This window comes from Clupea harengus, chromosome 15, assembly GCF_900700415.2.
Source record: "Clupea harengus chromosome 15, Ch_v2.0.2, whole genome shotgun sequence".
Taxonomy (NCBI): Eukaryota; Metazoa; Chordata; class Actinopteri; order Clupeiformes; family Clupeidae; genus Clupea; species Clupea harengus.
In genome coordinates this window covers 20485904-20503403 of record NC_045166.1, presented here as the reverse complement: position 1 = coordinate 20503403, position 17500 = coordinate 20485904, and the positions used below count along the sequence as shown (strand labels likewise).

Below are 17500 nucleotides of genomic sequence, written 5' to 3'. Positions count from 1 at the left end.
GTTAAGAGACATGGATGAATGGAACAAGGGAGAATAGAAAGTTGAAAAAGTAAAGGCGAGGAGGTGGCTGATGAGGTGAGGAAGCAGACAGGAGAAAAACTATTCTTCTCATCTGTCACTGATGGAATTACACACAGGAAATATGTTATTCTCTTTTCATTTCTCTCTCTCTCTCTAGTTCTCTCTCTCACCCCTCTCACCCCTCTCACCCATCTCTCTCTCTATAGAGTATGCGACTGTAGAATGCCATGTAGAAAATGCCATACATCTGATAGTGCTGGGAAAGTGGGCAGAGAACATTAAAAATGTATGGGCTGTATTCTCCCATTCACGAGCAAGAGCGCCTCCAGTTCCGTGCGTGTGTGTTAGGCGTCTTCTCCCCCACACACTCACACGCTCCGCTCACAGCGCTTATCTCTCAGAATGAAGGCAAGCTCGTGAGAGAGGTGTGATTAATTTAAAAACAGAAGAAAGCTGGGTCACACTTTTGTTTTGGCTGTTGGGAAAATATTGAATTCGCATTAACCTTGTGAATGTCATTAAAATTCATGGATCAGACTTTGAATTTGAAAAAATGTAAGAGAGAGGGGAATTGTATTACAAATAGACTCAAATGAAAACACTTGTATCTGTGCATCATGCAAATCCAACAGTCAAGTAAATCAACTAAGCTCCAGTGTAATCAAACGAGGTTGGGATATTGGCGGCCATCTTCTTTGCACTCATTTATTTGATATTGCTTCGTTTTATTGCCTCTTTTTACTGCTTTATTTTACTGAGTACTTGCATGTGAGTGAGAGGATTGGCCGTTGTGGGAAGTCCCCAAACAATAGCACAAGGAATTTAACACCTCTAACTAAATAATAATTGTAACTGAACTAGGTTAATAATTTACCCGGCTTGTTCATAAAAACGTGATTAAAACACGCTTTATTTTCTGTTTGTTTGTGAAATGTAGGTTTCCATCGACTAAAATAAGTATTAAAAGGGGATGTACAAGGGCTACGTTAGGATGAACTACATTGTTCATCGAACAAATATTGTGCTTTTGTCATGTATAAAGCATGCTTACTGCCGAGACAAAAGGCAATATGGTCGTCCTTACTACAGCCCTCGCTAGTGTGTAGCTGAAATGTGCACAAGTCAAAGGCAGAATACACATAAATGGTGTTTATAGAAGAAATGCCCCGATTAGGGGTTTGCTCTGCCCATAGTGTCTAACTGCCCTCATCTTAAGTCAAGGGGAGAGTAGACGTAGCTGAGAAGTGCAGAGCTGCATGTTTTTTTGACTTACACGCATGGGAGAATGGCGCCCTATATGATTAAATAATTAACGAAATATGGCACCTCGTGCTGCCTGACCTCTTGCATCCGTAAACAAACCAAACAAACACAACAATTAACCTGGCAGATGGTAAACACATGGGGGAGGAAGGGAGAGAGAGGGGGGGGGGTAAAGAAAGGGGAAGGGGAGAGAGATAGAGAAAGAGATAGAGAGAGAGAAAGAGATAGAGGAAGGGGGAGGAAGAGGGGGTGCTAGACAGTGACAGAGGTGCATTATTTTATCAGGTGAAAGCACGCAGGGTGATACTAAAAACTAGAAAACAAAAAGAACCACCACCCTAACTTCCTCTCCTCAATTGCTCATGGCTTGATTGTTCTCTCCTATGAACGTTGCTTTGGATAAAAGCGTCTGCTAAATGACTAAATGTGAATGTAAATAGGGAGTCTGTGGTGATTTGATATATGTGTGTGTGTGTGTGTGTGTGTGTGTGTGAATCTACATCACTGGGGTATAGTCATTCATTAGCATCTCTCCACCTCTTGCACTATGGCTAATTAGCAGAGAGACGATACTCAGGATGTGGGGAGAAACATCTCTGAGCACTTTTGAGGACGGAGCAAAGGCTGGAGGCTGACAGTGCAGAATACAGACCACTGCAAGTATACACACATCTATAGATATACACACCTCCATAGGTATACACACCTCCGTAGGTATACACACCTCCGTAGGTATACACACCTCCATAGGTTTACACACCTCCACTGGTATACACACCTCCACTGGTATACACACATCCATAGGTTTACACACCTCCGTAGGTATACACACCTCCGTAGGTATACACACCTCCATAGGTTTACACACCTCTATAGGTATACACACCTCTATAGGTATACACACCTTTAGATGTAGCTATTTGGCTTCAACAGCTCAAAAAGGGATACAACAGATGGCACAAACATCAGTAAGAAACACGAACACGCACACGCACGCACCCTGTATCTTAACCCAGCATCGTGGCCAGATTACCAAGACTCTTTTTCATTCCTACTCATTCCTCTTTCTGGTTTCTTCGTCTATCTTCCCATCTTTACCACTGGCGTTCCATGAGAGCAGGGCCATGATTAAAGTCATACATCACACACGCAGACACACACACACACACACACACACACACACACGGGTTGGTACTGTACCTTGGCATTTCCCAATGACTGAGGCAAAATCATCTCTAGCAGACCTGCAGGCAGAGAGAGAAAGAGAGGAAGAGAGAGAGAGCGAGAGTGCATGAGAAAGAAAGAATGAGAGAATGAGTAAGCAGACAGACACAGACAGAAAGAGAATCAATAGATCAGGTGTTTAATATCTCCTGTCTATTTGCACTGAACTCTTGGCGCAGACACTGAACTATTTTTATTTCCTCTGAAGTGGCCTTTCTGCTCGTCATTATTCTCCGTCTGTCCTTTAAAATGTATTTATTCATCCCCCCCATTTCTGCTCCGGTTGCAGATTGTAGAACAACCTTCCTCTGGCACCACGGCAGCCAGGGTGACTGTAGATGAGCAGAGAGCAGTGGATCTCATGCTGGGGGACGACCTCGCGAGTGGGGCCTGTGGCCCCAGACCTCTCGCTGGGAAAATGCAAGGGACGTGGATTACAGTTGCACCAACAAATCACAGACACCTTTGTATTCAGACTGGCCAATGAAAAAAGGTTATCAAAGTTATCATTTGAAAATCTCAGCGAACGAACTTTAGCAGACAAGTACGCAAGATAGTTCAGACATCTGAAACATACCTTTTGTAAATTGATAGTTTTGTACCTTGATCAGTTTTACAGCCTTTCAACAGTGTCAACAACAGGCTATTCCTATCTTCTCGCTTCACGTTTCAAAAACATAACCTCAGCCTTACAACACTGTTACTGCAGTACACTTTAAACAGCCTTTTTAAAGGCTATTTGGTAGGCTCAGTTTTACCTCTTCATACGTGTGTGATGCAGGCTCTTGCAAACTGACGGCGCACTAAACAAAACACCGCAATCACGCTCTGATTGCAGACAACCGGGCTGTGTTTTTCCAAAATTGAGCCGAGAATTCAACAGCCTTTTGAGCAGAACAATTGAGCTGAGACTCAAAATTATAAATTTAGGCAATGTAGGAATAACAATAATAATAGTTATTATCTATCCGTCTATCTAGCGTCCAAGTACTGTACAGGTTTTTTTAGGGGGGGGGGGGGGGTCTGGCTTGCAAAGGTTTGAGGACCCCTGGCATAGAGACGAACCAGATGGAGGAAAATGAACCAATAAAACCAGGGAGAGAGAGAGAGGGAGAGAGAGAGAGAGAGAGAGAGAGAGAGAGAGAGAAAGGAGGAGAGAGAGAAGAGAAGATGAGAGAAAAAGCTCTCAGCTCAATTGAGGAGGAAATTACCGGATCTCCACACACTGGTCCTGAACGAGCGCCAGCAGCTTCCCATTACTGCAAATAAAGGACAGGAGGAGAGGAAGACAGAGAGGGAGAGAGGGAGGGGGAGAGAGAGAGTGGGAGAGGGAGAGATAAATTAAATGAAGAAAAACAAACAAACACTGTTGTGGATCGTCTGATAAGCCAACAATTGTGGAGGTCAGCTAATCGATAGCTAATTACAAGCTGCCATCTTGCCTCGCTCCTCTGCATGTTTGTTTGCTGTTGTTGTCGTGCTGATTTGAATAACTGGATAAGCAGCTGGAGGACGATGAGCAGAGGAAGAAAAAAAAGAAGTGCTGCCTCAGCTCGAAATCGCCGCTAGCGTTAGCATGCTATCAGGCAGTCTTATTTAGATTTAGATTTATAGTCACGTATTTATATACGAGATTTATATTCATGTTCTTCACAATCATATGTACTCTAAATCTTTCAGTCTGAGATATACTCTTAATGCAGTGAGAGAGAAAACGGTGACTATAAAAAAAAAAAAAAGTTCATTTTCTCAAAGTAAGTCTTTTGCTGATCCAGCATCTTCCCAAAATGTGTGTGTGTGTGTGTGTGTGTGTGTGTGTGTGTGTGTGTGTGTGTGTGTGTGTGTGTGTGTGTGTGTCAGAGTTTGTTAATGAGTGTGCTTGTGTTTTGTGAGTGTGTGTATGTGACTGTGAATTTCAGAGTGTGTTTGTGCACTCACAAAAACGTCTCACTAAATCTCAGCAGAATTGCTTACTGCTGGGATTTAATAGAGCTAAGTGGCATCCCAGTGAGCGGTGGCTATTTACCCCCTTAACATCGCCCCTCTAGAGTACGTTTTGGCATTTACGGGGCTCATTCCGACTACAGTCGACATCACACACACTCAAATCACGACTGTGACATCACAACGGGACCCCAGAGTTGAACACATAGATGCCGGACATTACATAGATACATTACACAGTCTATAGGTCCTTTAAACTACTGTTTGGGATGGGATCGTTGATGATCATCTTCACGTCCTTACTGCAGTTCATAAAATATTTACTGCTTAATGTTCCTCACAAAGGAGCTCCGAGACTCCTTCAGCAGAGGAGGAGATAAGAGACGGAGTAAACGAGTAGCAAGGGCTGCAGTGAAAGCGATGGTGGCGCCAAGACGACTTTAACAGAGGGGTTGATGAGAGAGATGGAGGGGGGGGGGGGGGGGGGTGAGTTAGGGCTCACCTTGCCAACACCAGCTGCCAGTTGATCTGTTTGGCGGCCAGACGCACTAGTCCTGGGGGCAGCGAGGAACTAGAGGGGCTGCAAACACACAAGAAAAACACACACGCGCACACACAACCAGATAAACATTTATCCAAAGACACATATACAGAGACAGTCACAGGCAGTCATAGACACACAGACTCACAAACACACCGAACCGCACACACACATACACCGCACACACACATACACCGCACACACACATACACCGCACACACACACACACACACAGACACACACACACACACACACACACACACACACACACACACACACACACACACACAGCTTCCATCTTTAGGGCTGGGCTGTAAAATGTGCAGAGGGCTTATCCCTCAGAGAAAGTAGAGTCATTAGACACACAAGGCTCCCAGCTCATCGATCCTCATGCATTTTTAAAACACATGAGTAACGCCTCAATTTCAGAACGGAACGACTATTCCAGCCTCTACATCTGCTTTCAGTGCTGAGGAGGAGACAAGGAGAGGAGGCAGGCAGACAGGCAGACAGGCAGGGAGTACATTTCCCTAAAGCACTGAAAGCATACTTTCAAGCGTAGGTCTGCCAGTACAGTGGCAGAATACGGTCACTGAAATCACGTGTGTGCTTTTAGGTTGTTAGTTTATATGCAACCAGGGCTTATATGCAATCCCGGGACAATCAAGTTTTCCCATGGGGAAACGCAGGCCTAACAACACCCTGTCCGACAGGCTATCAAGACATTATCCCCAACGTGCTATAAATTTCCTTCATTTGTTCATCTTTTCTGCACTTACGACTGGCTTTTTGGAAGAAACCCTTTGACTACAGAACGAAGGAGTTGTTGATCCGAGTTGTGTTTGGAAAGACATGGGAAAGGTACTAGTCAGGTTATGCCAGAGTCCCCCGTCACACCAGCATTTCACGCAAAATAGTGCACCAAAAAAACTAAACTCAACCATGTTTAGCGCAAACATGTATATCTCATAACATAGCATTTACACCACAACATGAATTTGGATTCAAATATTGATCATACTTTTATCCAATTGTTCTTGTGCAAACATATCACCAGTCCACGGACTGAGCCGTGAACGTACACTGAGTGAGTTTATGTATATGCCCAGTGAAGGATAATGCTAAATCCTGCGAAATCGCTGACTTGTCTGCGAAAATCATAATGTGACAGCTGTCAAAGGGAGACAATGAGCATGGATTTAGGGCAACATTTCATCTCTACTCGACCAAAAAGAACTTCAGAGCTACCGCTACATACAGTAGGTCACACACTGGGTGTAGGGCACTGAGTTCACCAAGGGGCACCAAAACCAAAAATAAATACATAAAAATAAATTCAAATAGATTTCAAAAGAATAAATAACAATCTACTATCTACACCATTAAACCAATACAGGCTATACAACCTATATGTCACTAAAATGATAACATGAGAAATTCTGCTTGCATTGGCCCTGATCAGAACAGGGGAAGTAGAGCAAACTTTACTAAGATGCATAATGATATTGATGATGATTGTTGTCATCTGTGCTTGTTAAATACATGTTTTGTACTTTATTTATTTATTTACTTTCTATATTCAAAAAGTGTTCTTTTGTAATTCGGGCAAGTCTAGTTCATTTCAGGCAACCCAAATTTGAAGAATGCCTGCCCGAAGGGTTACCAGGGATTTAGAAATGTTACGAGCCCTAGCAATGTGTAGTGTTAACAGCCATCAACCATCAAGTGGCATCATACCACTTTAATACAGGTTATATCACGCCTGTATTTAAAGTGGGCTAAATGAATCAATATTTATAAATTATATATTAAAATGTCTCTCTCTCTATATATATCTATCTATCTATCAGTATATATTTTTTTAAATGTATATTTAGAGAGAGAGAGAGAGAGAGAGATCCCCACACATATCTATACTATGTGTTTGGTCACAATATGCAACCTGTAGAACTCAAGAGCTGTAGAACACCAGAGTCCCAAACTGATATTGAATTGTCAAGTCACTCTGTACTTACGGTACACTGACACCTGACATGAGTCAGAGAGCCAGAAATACAGAAATACATAAATAGGGGAAGGAAGGGACAAGCTGACAAAGAGAGAAGGAGAGTGACAGACAAAAGTGAGTCCTTTTCCCTTACCTGTACCATAAGTAGTGAAGGATGAACCTGAAGGGACCTGCATCAGAGACAATTACATCCCACATCATACAGCAGTCTCATCAAATATGACAACATTGGTCAGCCTCCAGGAAGCCTGTCCCACTCTAGTGACACTGCTTGACATGCATTTCAGATGATGGCAACATTATACAACACTATTTGATGTTTTACAACATTATACAGCATTACCCAATACATCTAATCTAATGTAAGTTAGTATGTATTATCATTGCTGACCTTTATGGTATTGCATTGACTAAATACGTTCCTATCAAAAACACATCAAAATGGGTTCTATTTTATTGTATTTGTTTTACTGTATGATATAGTCATAGAAGGTTAAAAATAACCCTGTTGTGTAAATATGTTGGCATTGTTTGCTGCACAATACTGCTTACATTTAATTCAAACCTTTTTCTGAGCCCGTCATTCTTTGTCAATAGCGAACTTATTTCGATCACATACCACTGACAAATTAGACTACTTAAGTGTCTCTTAAAACTAAAAGAGCAAGTATGATAAGTAGGCACATACAGTTAGAACTTGTGACTTGAAGAACTTGTGAGTTGTGCACATGATCATCATCTCAAACAAAGCTTTTAAATTGCACAGGTAAAACCTTTCACCACTGAACTTACCTGTCACTGCTTTGGCGATCAACGACGAATCGTGTTCCTTATATCCCCTCAACTGCACATAAACGAAAGACAGGCGTATACTTATTGTTTATATAAGTGGATTAGAGTACGAGAAGCACTCCATTCGTGGTACGACGTTAGTGTTCAGCTACATCCTAAATTGTGTTAATCTGCTGCACCCATGGAGGGAATACCAAATTAATTAATTGTAAAGTTGTCAACCTTTCCATAAGGCAAATATAACCATGTGACCAATATATATATATATATATATATATATATATTTTTTTAAGGAGCCAAATAATGGGACAACCACAAGATCCTTTCACCTGCTATCTACTCACAAGAATAGAGATAAGGCAAAGGTAGACTAAACTTGTGCGACGTGGCCTCAACATAGGCTGCTATAGCGCCAAGAAAAGCAACATTGAAAAGTACAACTTCATAACCACATAATACCTCACAAGTCCGCCAAATACATAGCCCCGAAAAAACTCTATTACCTGTGTGTCCGTCTCAGGTGGCCACTCCGTATTTATGAGTAAATCATACAAAATATTCTCCTCTTCATCTTCCAAAATATTGTCGACAGCCATGTTGGCGACTAAAGCAAGTATCTAAACGTCAAAGAATGGTGGCCAGTGAGGGTCACTATATGTGGTGTCAATCCGCGTTTTTTAAAGAATGCATGATTTCATCGTGGGATTTAAATAGACCTTGTAGAATTTTAATTCAGAAGATAACTATTCAGGAATCAAACTGTAGTTTATAAATAATTAATATTTACCGTTTATAGATAATTGTCTGGGTGTATGAGGAACATTTTTGAAAATGCGGATCGTTCAAAATGCACGGTCCCGTTGCACATACGTCCTTAGACACCATTGCACTCTGTCAAAATTTGACTACACGTTACATCCGGTTTGTCTGAACTCGCTGGCAGTCATGGCTGCGTTTGGTGGTAAGCGTTTTATTGTGCACTACATTTTTATAAGGGATATATGTTAAAATGCGGAATGCCATATCCATCATCAAACGTAAGTGTTGTTGTTTGTACTACTGAGGAACTGTTTCTGTCTTGCAGAAATGGGCGTTATGCCAGAGATCGGGCAAGCGGTTGAGGACTTGGGTTGGCTGTAAGTAAACGGCTTTTCTAGCTAAATAAGGACTATGCAACGACATGACCCACATCATGACAGGTTGTGTCATATAACTATAATGTTAAGCTAGTGCTCTGTCTCATTGGATAAAGAAAGGTATACAGAAATTACTTCTCAACGAGGCCAACTTTGTCCTTACTCGTTAGCTTCAACTTCCGATCCACAGCTAGTTTCACCCATGATCAGTGTGTTTCAGCTAGTGTTATCACTGGCGTCAATGGATGTGTTCTTTGTTGACTGATGTAAAATGTCATTATTGCCACACTACTGCGGAAACTCACAGTGCACACCCCTGTCAAATCAGCTATATTACCTTTGATTAAGTACGTGACCTCATACCAAACCTAGATGCCTGTGTTGATAACGGATCCCGTATATCTCTCTGTAGCCTCCCGACTGACATCCAGGCGGAGTCTATTCCCTTAATTCTCGGAGGAGGAGACGTCCTCATGGTAAAGCCTTACAATCGTGGCTAAAGGAAAACTAATACAGCCCTTGCCTATGTTCATATTGTTCGATATAGTCTACCAGTGCACTCCCTGACAGCAACTTTGTCTTCTCAGGCGGCTGAAACCGGCAGCGGCAAAACTGGCGTAAGTGACAGAATTTGATCGTGGAATATACCTTGATGTGATATTATAGAAATCCATTACCTTGTGTCTGACCGCTGGGTTGGTTAAGTGGTAGATGTCTTGTAGTACTCCTTTATACACCTGCAATGCTATTTGTGAAATCTAGCCATGTGTTAGACTGCTGAAGTAATTCTGAGGTGCATGTCCAAAACATCATATCTTCCTCCAGGCCTTCAGTATCCCACTGATCCAGATTGTCTATGAGACCATGAAGGACCTGCAGGAAGGGAAGAAGGGCCGGGCCGCGGTCAAGACTGGGGGTGCAGGTGTGTGAGCGATTGAGAGAGACGTAAAAAAATAACTGTGTTTGTACAAACTGGTGCATGAGTTTCTCACAAAAAAGGGCCATGCAGTGGTCAAGACTGGGGTGCAGATGTGTGTGTGTGCAGGTGTGTGTGTGTGCAGGTGTGTGTGTGTGAGTGTCCGTGGGACAGAGTGACAAAGACGGAGAGAGTGGATGTGTGTGTGCTAGTGGTGTGCGAGTTTCTGACTCTTCTATACCTCTCCCCCACTGCAGTTTTCAGTAAATGGCAGATGAACCCTTATGACCGAAGCACAGCTTTTGGTGAGTAACCTGTGACCTGAGTTCTAAATGCTGTTCCACACACAACTCGAGCAACTACAATTCAAACTAGGTACAGTTCTCCATCTGCAGAAAATGTGAACTAAAACCGTGTTCTGTATAGTGCTCCTCCATGCAGCTCATGTTGTCTTCATTTTTATAACAGGTTTTTTTATTTTTATGTCTCTTATAATCTTCTCCTCCTGCCCCATCTGTAGCCATCGGTCCTGATGGTATGTGCTGTCAGAGCCGGGAGTTTAAGGAGTGGCACGGCTGCCGCTCAACCCAGGGCATCACTAAAGGTGAGGCAACACAACTCGCACAACACATTTTAGAAATATATGTGAGGTGTTATATAGGCCCATATCAGGTCGGAGCATGTCCGAGTCTGCAGAAACATCAATTTTACACCCCCCGACTGTGACCCTGATTTGCTCTGATTCAAATATTCCGTATTAAGCATTACATTTTAGAAATACATGTGTAAATCTGCAATGTAAGGAACATTTTGTCATGAGGGATTAGTAGCATTAACGATTCACAACTTGTAAAACTGAGTTAAAAAAAAACAAACAATGCATGCATGCAAACGTGCTTTATGGGGTTTGTTTGTGTCTATATGTCTGTCCTTATAGGAAAGTACTACTATGAGGTGACATGTCATGATCAGGGACTGTGCAGAATTGGCTGGTCAACAAGCCAGGCCGCACTGGATTTAGGTGAGTAGTTATTCTGTGTGTTTGTGTTTTTGTTTTGTGGTCCGTCTGTGGTCCTCTCTCAAGAGAGACTATTTTTCGTGAGAGGTGTGTGTTTGTGTGAGAGTGAGTGAGTGTGTGTGTGTGTGTGAGAGAGAGTGACAGCCTCATGTGTTATTTTGTCCTCAGGAAGTTTGTTTTATCTATTGTATCTGTGTGTTCATATACCAGGTACTGATAAATATGGCTTTGGATTTGGTGGGACAGGGAAGAAATCCAACAACAAGCAGTTTGACAGCTATGGAGAGGTAGAGAAGGAAGCTGAAATATTTATTGAACTTGTGTGTTTTTTTTCTGTGTGAACTTTGCTTAAATTCTGCTTGTTGTGTTCCTCGGACAGGAGTTCACCATGCATGACACCATCGGGTGCTACCTGGATCTGGACAAATCTCAGATCTCCTTCGCTAAAAACGGTAAGACTGCTCTGCTCTGATCTGAGATCAGCTCTCTCTCTTCTCACTCGGTGACACCTGGTCTCCTCCACCTGAGAGGAAAGGTGATCTGGTCCCATCTGAGCCTGTACACTCTCTCGGGTTGCAGTGTGTGTACTTTACTGTGTTTGTCTCTGTTGGAACCGTGTGATCCCTAAGGTATCGACCTGGGTCTCGCCTTCACCATCCCGCAACAGCTTAAAGGCCAGGCCTTCTTTGCTTCCTGTGTGCTTAAGGTATAAAACACTCACTCTCTCGCTGTCACACACACATGCGCACACACACGCACACACACACACACACACACACGTTTATTATCACAACTTATCATACAAATATGCTTTGAACATAATTTAAGTACGAGGTATAAATCTAAATCAGATTTAACGCACTCTCTCCTTCAGAATGCTGAGCTGAAGTTTAACTTTGGAGGCGAGAGCTTCAAGAACAAGCCTGCAGAGGGCTTTGTAGCTCTGGATCAAGCACCTGAGGGACACGCCATTAAATCCACCCAGACAGGTGTGTGTGTGTGTGTGTGTGTGTGTGTGTGTGGTAATCAGTCCCACAGTCTGTAAGAGTGTTGATTTAGGAATCAGACTGATGCCCTCATGTCACTAATAAGACCAGTAGGACAATTTTTACTGTGATGCAGATCTTCCAGGCCACATATCTGTCCACCACTCTCAATTCTGTGTGTGTTTGTTTCTGTGTGTGTGTATGTCAATGTGTGTGTATGTAGGGAGTGCAGGGAGTGCTAAAGTGAGCCAAGTAAAAGCCATGAGTAACGCCCCTAAGGCCATCATCATTGAGCCGTCTAAGGAGTTGGCTGAGCAGACCCACCGCGTGGTCAACCAGTTCAAGAAGTTTGTGGACGATCCTAAAGTAAGGTGAGTGCTCTAATGTTGTGCAACCCGTTCCAGGATAAGTAGCACTGTGTTATTGTTGACCTGACTTAACTGTGTGTGTGTGTGTGTGTGTGTGTGTGTGTGTGTGTGTGTGTGTGTGTGTGTGTGTGTGTGTGTGTGTGTGTGTGTGTGTGTGTGTGTGTGTGTGTGTGTGTGTGTGTGTGTTACAGAGATCTGCTGGTGATTGGAGGTGTGGCAGCCAAGGAGCAGCTGGCAGTACTAGAACAGGGGGTACGTAGACCATGATGACCGAGGCCAGACATGCCCTGTTTGATCCACTATACACTGTACCACTCTTTAACCACAGTTTAGAAAGGATTCAGGTGGGGGGGGATAATAACACCTACAAACCATTCTCCATTATTACAAAAATGATGCTGTTCACACAAGACGCTAAATTCTAAAGTCTAAATTCACCATGTAGATAGAAACTGCTATTTCAATTTCAACTGTATTTAGCTTCAAACTGAAAACAATGTCCAAACTTTGGAAATCTTATTCTGGTTATGTTGTACCATGACTTTCTCTCTCTCTATCTATCTATCTATCTATCTATCTATCTCTCTATCTATCTATCTCCCTGTCCCTCCCTACATCTCTCTCTCTCTCCCTCCCTACATATTTCTCTCTACACCGCTCTCTACACCTCTCTCTCTCTCTCTCTCCCCCTACATCTCTCTCTCTCTCCCTACATCTCTCTCTCTCTCTCAGGTGGATATTGTAGTGGGAACTCCTGGTAGGATGGAGGATCTCATCTCTACAGGGAAGCTCAGCCTCTCCCAAGTCCGCTTTTTCGTACTGGATGAGTGTGTGAGTATTTCACTCTTTATGTGTGTGTCGGTCCGCGTGTGTGTTTGTGGCCCTGTTTATACATGCGTCTTGGGTGGTCTGATCACAAGTGGACAGCTCTAGGTACGTCAGTTCACACCTGGCATGAAAATGCGTCTTCACTTGCGTCTTGAGTGACCACTTGTGTTTGGATCTCACTTCTACGCTCTATATGCAAATAAACACATACATCATCTCCCTTGGCAAAGATCAAATGCATTGTTGTTTTCAACCAGCGGGAGGCAGCAACGCATTTCCTGTGCCTAGTCTGCTGGAAATTCAAAGAAGAAGAACAAATCAAAACAACACAGACCTTAGTTGAATAGGCGGTCCTTCAGTGTGTCCAGGACATGTTCTTGTACACACAGCTAAAAGAATGTGGCCGTATGCGACCCAGACAAGCTCTGAATGTGGTCTCGGCGATAGGACCTGTACTTACGGATCACCCAGCATGTATGCTAATGCCAGGTGTGAACAGGGCCTGTGTGTGATGTGATCGAGGGCGTTTCCTTCTGGAACTTTCTGTCTGAAACCAATCTGTGTGTCCCCCAGGATGGTCTTCTCTCGGCTGGCTACACAGACTTCATCATGAAGATCTACAACCAGATCCCCCAGGTCACCTCTGATGGGAAGAGACTGCAGGTGAGAGCACACACCACAAACCAAACCTGCTTCTGTCTCTCTCACTCCGTCTCTCGTTTACTCTTCCTCTGTCTGCCTGTCTCTATCTCTCTTCCTCTTCCTCTGTCTGCCTGTCTCTGTCTCTCTCTTCGTCTGTCTGCCTGTCTCTGTCTCTCTCTTCGTCTGTCTGTCTGCCTGTTTGTCTGTCTCTCTCTCTCCGTCTCTCTCTTACTCTTCCTCTGTCTGTCTGTCTGGCCTTCTCTCCGTCTGATGATTTTTACATAGTTTCCATAACTGTTCCCACTGTCTGTCTGTCTGTCTGTCTCTCTGTCTATCTTGTTTGTCTCTCTTTGTTTATCCTCTGGTGTATTGACACCCAACCCTCCGTCCCGTCCGTCGTACTCTAGTAATATTGTCTGTCTCTGTATGTCTGTCTTTTCTGCCTTCTGTCCTTCCATCATAATTTTACATAACTCTGTGTGTGTGTGTGTGTGTGTGCTTGTGTGTGTGTCTAGGTGATTGTGTGCTCTGCGACACTGCACTCCTTCGACGTGAAAAAGCTGTCAGAGAAGATCATGCACTTCCCCACCTGGGTGGACTTGAAGGGGGAGGACTCTGTCCCCGAGACCGTCCATCACGTGGTGGTCCCCGTTAACCCCAAGACAGACAAACTGTGGGAGAAACTGGGCAAGAATCACATCAGGGTAAGAAAACGCACACGCACACGCACACGCACACGCACACAGTGTTCCTTCCACCAGATTACATTGGGTGCTTGAGGGTCTAATATATGTGCAAACTGAATGAACCTGATCTGATCTGTTTCTTTTGAACCCTTCAGACTGATGAGGTCCACGCCAAAGATAACACTCGGCCAGGAACTAACAGCCCAGGTGATACTCTTCATCAGCATCATCATCATCATCACTTTTCTCTGAACAGTCACTTCAGTGTGACCTCAGATGTGCTTCAGTTAGCTCTGATCTGCTCTCCTTAAAGCTGATTGGCCTTCAGGTTAAATACAGATTGAAGTATCTGAACTGGTCCAGGCTCAGTTAGTTCGTTTTTGATGAGTGTGTCTGTGTGTGTGTGTGCGTGTGCCTGTGTGTGTGTGTGTGTGTGTGTGTGTGTGTAGAGGCGTGGTCGGAGGCCATTAAGATCCTGAAGGGTGAATATACGGTGCGTGCCATCAAGGAGCACAAGATGGACCAGGCCATCATCTTCTGCAGAACCAAGATCGACTGCGACAACATGGAGCAGTACTTCATCCAACAGGGTGGAGGTGAGGAGGGACACACAAACACACACATACACACACTCTCACTCACTCACTCACTCACTCACTCACTCACTCACACACACATTCAAACATACTCTCTTCACTACTGTCTGTACAGGACCCGATAAAAAAGGCAGCCTGTTATCCTGTGTCTGTCTCCATGGTGACCGAAAGCCAAACGAACGCAAGACCAACCTGGAGCGATTCAAGGTAAAAAAAAAACGACCTGCTGAACCCTCACACTAAGACCTAGACCCGTGACCCTATCCTGTGACCTCACATAGACCTGACCCTGCCTTTGTTCCCTGTGATGTCACCACAGAAGGCGGAAGTGAAGTTTCTGATCTGCACAGACGTGGCAGCCAGGGGCATCGACATCCATGGCGTGCCCTTCGGTAAGAGAAGAGGGACAAAACTAGTTGATAGCGGTGTTAACACATTCTTTACAAGAAACTTGAATTAAATGCAACCGTACACCAGTCAAGCTTATTGCTACCGAGGTTGAAGTTTAATGCCTTCATGAAGGTGATTATGGCATGTGTAATAATCTCTTTATAACATGGTCATAATAAAGTCTCTGTTGATGGAATTCATTGTTCTACCACTAGATGTCAGCCTTGTACTGTTTTTCACTGTAGAAAACTCTGAAACACTTTCCATCTGTGTGTGTGTGTTTAGTGATAAATGTCACCCTGCCTGATGACAAACTGAATTACGTTCACCGCATCGGTCGAGTGGGTCGAGCTGAGAGGTAAACACATCCTTCCTCTTTGTGTGTGTGTGTGTGTGTGTGTGTGTGTGTGTGTGTGTGTGTGTGTGTGTGTGCCTTTGAAAGGGTGCAGTCTATAAGGCTTATGGCAACCATAATACTGATACAATGTTAGTTGAGGTAAATGCATTCTGTCCATTTCTTACCATCAGGATGGGTCTGGCCATCTCACTGGTTGCCATGGAGAAGGAGAAGGTGAGCGTTCCATCCTCAAGGCGGAGTTAAAGATCTAGTATTTAGAGTCTGTTCCCATTCAGTATCTCAGAATCAAACTTAAAACTCTGGGAAAACCACAGGACCCTTTCCTGACTTTACATGTAGAGTGGGAAAAGTACCCGCTGAATACCTCAGAGAGAGTGTGTGTGTGTGTGTGTGTGTGTGTGTGTGTGTGTGTGTGTGTGTGTGTGTGTGTGTGTGTGTGTGCGCGTGTGCGTGCCTAGGTGTGGTACCACGTGTGTGCAAACAGAGGCCGAGGATGCTACAACACCAGGCTGAAAGAGGATGGAGGATGCACCATCTGGTACAACGAGAAGCAGGTTAGAGCAGAATTGACTGACAGATGCTGTTTAACCCATTGCCCATTGTAATATAAGGCTATTATATATATATATATGCAGAAAGATATATGATTTTATATATATATATATATATATATTGGCCTTATATATATATATATATATATAAAAAAAATCATATATCTTTCTGACTGTCAAGGCCAGTAGTGTGTGGCACGTCTACATTCGACCTCTTTTTTTATCTTTTATTTTTTCTCATCCTGTCTCTGGCACCCTCTGCAGCTGTTGTCTGAGGTTGAGGAGCACCTGAACTGTATCATCACACAGTGTGAGCCCGACGTTAAAGTTCCCCTGGACGAATTTGACGGCAAGGTGACCTACGGCCAGCGCAGAGCAACAGGAGGTGTGTGTGTGTGTGTGTGTGTGTATTTTTATGCTGTTTTTATAATGTTGAATACATTTTGATGACGTCTATAATTTCTTTCCATCTGTGTGTGTGTGTGTGTGTAGGTGGCCAGTATAAGGGTCATGTGGATATCTTGGCTCCTACTGTGCAGGAGTTGGCCACCCTGGAGAGAGAGGCTCAGACATCCTTCCTACACCTGGGATACCTGCCCAACCAGCTGTTCAAAGCCTTCTAACACACACACACACACACACACACACACACACACACACACACACACACACACACACAGAGAGGGTCCCTGCCCAAGCAGCTGTTCAAAGCCTTTTAAATCACACACACACACACACACACACACACATATAGGGTGCCTGCCCAACTAGCTGTTCACACACATACACAAAGACATACCTGGGACACCTGCCCAAGCAGCTGTTCAAAACTAGAATGCACACACTTTTGGGATATCTGCCCAATCAGCTGTTCAGAGTGTTCCAAGCGTGTCTGCCTGGGAGTACACATACCTACTAAGACAACTGTTCAGATCTCTCTCACTCACACACACACACACACTCACACACACATGCACACACCTCTACAGACATGAGCAGCTGCCTGTATGACCACGCCCCATCAGCTGTGTGTGTGTGTGCATTCAGTAGCTCATAGCTCCTGACTGCATCATCTGACCGTGGCCACGTTGGTATGCAGCCAGACCTTACAGCTACCATTTATATGTGTGCTTAACGGTAAACACTAATGCACTTCTGTGTCCTTAAGTAGAGAACTCCTGAGTTAGTCTTGTGTTTACTGAAAGAGATACATCACCCTGAAACAAGTGTTG

At 43.8% G+C, this 17500-nt stretch overlaps 2 protein-coding genes across 2 annotated transcripts in view; one reads left to right on the top strand and one right to left on the bottom strand.

Moving 5' to 3' along the window:
• The window catches only part of nbas (NBAS subunit of NRZ tethering complex), a 116638-nt gene extending 108212 nt beyond the window's left edge, over positions 1 to 8426 (bottom strand). The window contains exons 1-6 of the mRNA XM_031581229.2: positions 8297 to 8426; positions 7794 to 7845; positions 7135 to 7171; positions 4955 to 5032; positions 3720 to 3767; positions 2485 to 2528 (exon numbers count right to left, since the gene is read on the bottom strand). Of these exons, the coding sequence (XP_031437089.1) occupies positions 2485 to 2528; positions 3720 to 3767; positions 4955 to 5032; positions 7135 to 7171; positions 7794 to 7845; positions 8297 to 8389 (352 nt within the window). The 5' untranslated portion in view covers positions 8390 to 8426. The remainder of the gene's footprint in view (positions 1 to 2484; positions 2529 to 3719; positions 3768 to 4954; positions 5033 to 7134; positions 7172 to 7793; positions 7846 to 8296) is intronic.
• A 242-nt stretch (positions 8427 to 8668) lies between these two features.
• The window catches only part of ddx1 (DEAD (Asp-Glu-Ala-Asp) box helicase 1), an 8975-nt gene continuing 143 nt past the window's right edge, over positions 8669 to 17500 (top strand). Inside the window, exons 1-26 of the mRNA XM_031581846.1 lie at positions 8669 to 8754; positions 8878 to 8929; positions 9342 to 9405; positions 9517 to 9546; positions 9755 to 9851; positions 10103 to 10150; positions 10366 to 10449; positions 10783 to 10866; positions 11074 to 11150; positions 11243 to 11315; positions 11493 to 11569; positions 11738 to 11852; positions 12073 to 12220; positions 12409 to 12469; positions 12950 to 13048; positions 13619 to 13708; positions 14203 to 14391; positions 14529 to 14580; positions 14823 to 14969; positions 15085 to 15176; positions 15289 to 15361; positions 15645 to 15717; positions 15888 to 15930; positions 16176 to 16271; positions 16533 to 16653; positions 16761 to 17500. The exon at positions 16761 to 17500 is cut by the window's right edge and continues 143 nt beyond it. Of these exons, the coding sequence (XP_031437706.1) occupies positions 8739 to 8754; positions 8878 to 8929; positions 9342 to 9405; positions 9517 to 9546; positions 9755 to 9851; positions 10103 to 10150; positions 10366 to 10449; positions 10783 to 10866; positions 11074 to 11150; positions 11243 to 11315; positions 11493 to 11569; positions 11738 to 11852; positions 12073 to 12220; positions 12409 to 12469; positions 12950 to 13048; positions 13619 to 13708; positions 14203 to 14391; positions 14529 to 14580; positions 14823 to 14969; positions 15085 to 15176; positions 15289 to 15361; positions 15645 to 15717; positions 15888 to 15930; positions 16176 to 16271; positions 16533 to 16653; positions 16761 to 16891 (2232 nt within the window). The 5' untranslated portion in view covers positions 8669 to 8738 and the 3' untranslated portion in view covers positions 16892 to 17500. The remainder of the gene's footprint in view (positions 8755 to 8877; positions 8930 to 9341; positions 9406 to 9516; positions 9547 to 9754; positions 9852 to 10102; positions 10151 to 10365; positions 10450 to 10782; positions 10867 to 11073; positions 11151 to 11242; positions 11316 to 11492; positions 11570 to 11737; positions 11853 to 12072; positions 12221 to 12408; positions 12470 to 12949; positions 13049 to 13618; positions 13709 to 14202; positions 14392 to 14528; positions 14581 to 14822; positions 14970 to 15084; positions 15177 to 15288; positions 15362 to 15644; positions 15718 to 15887; positions 15931 to 16175; positions 16272 to 16532; positions 16654 to 16760) is intronic.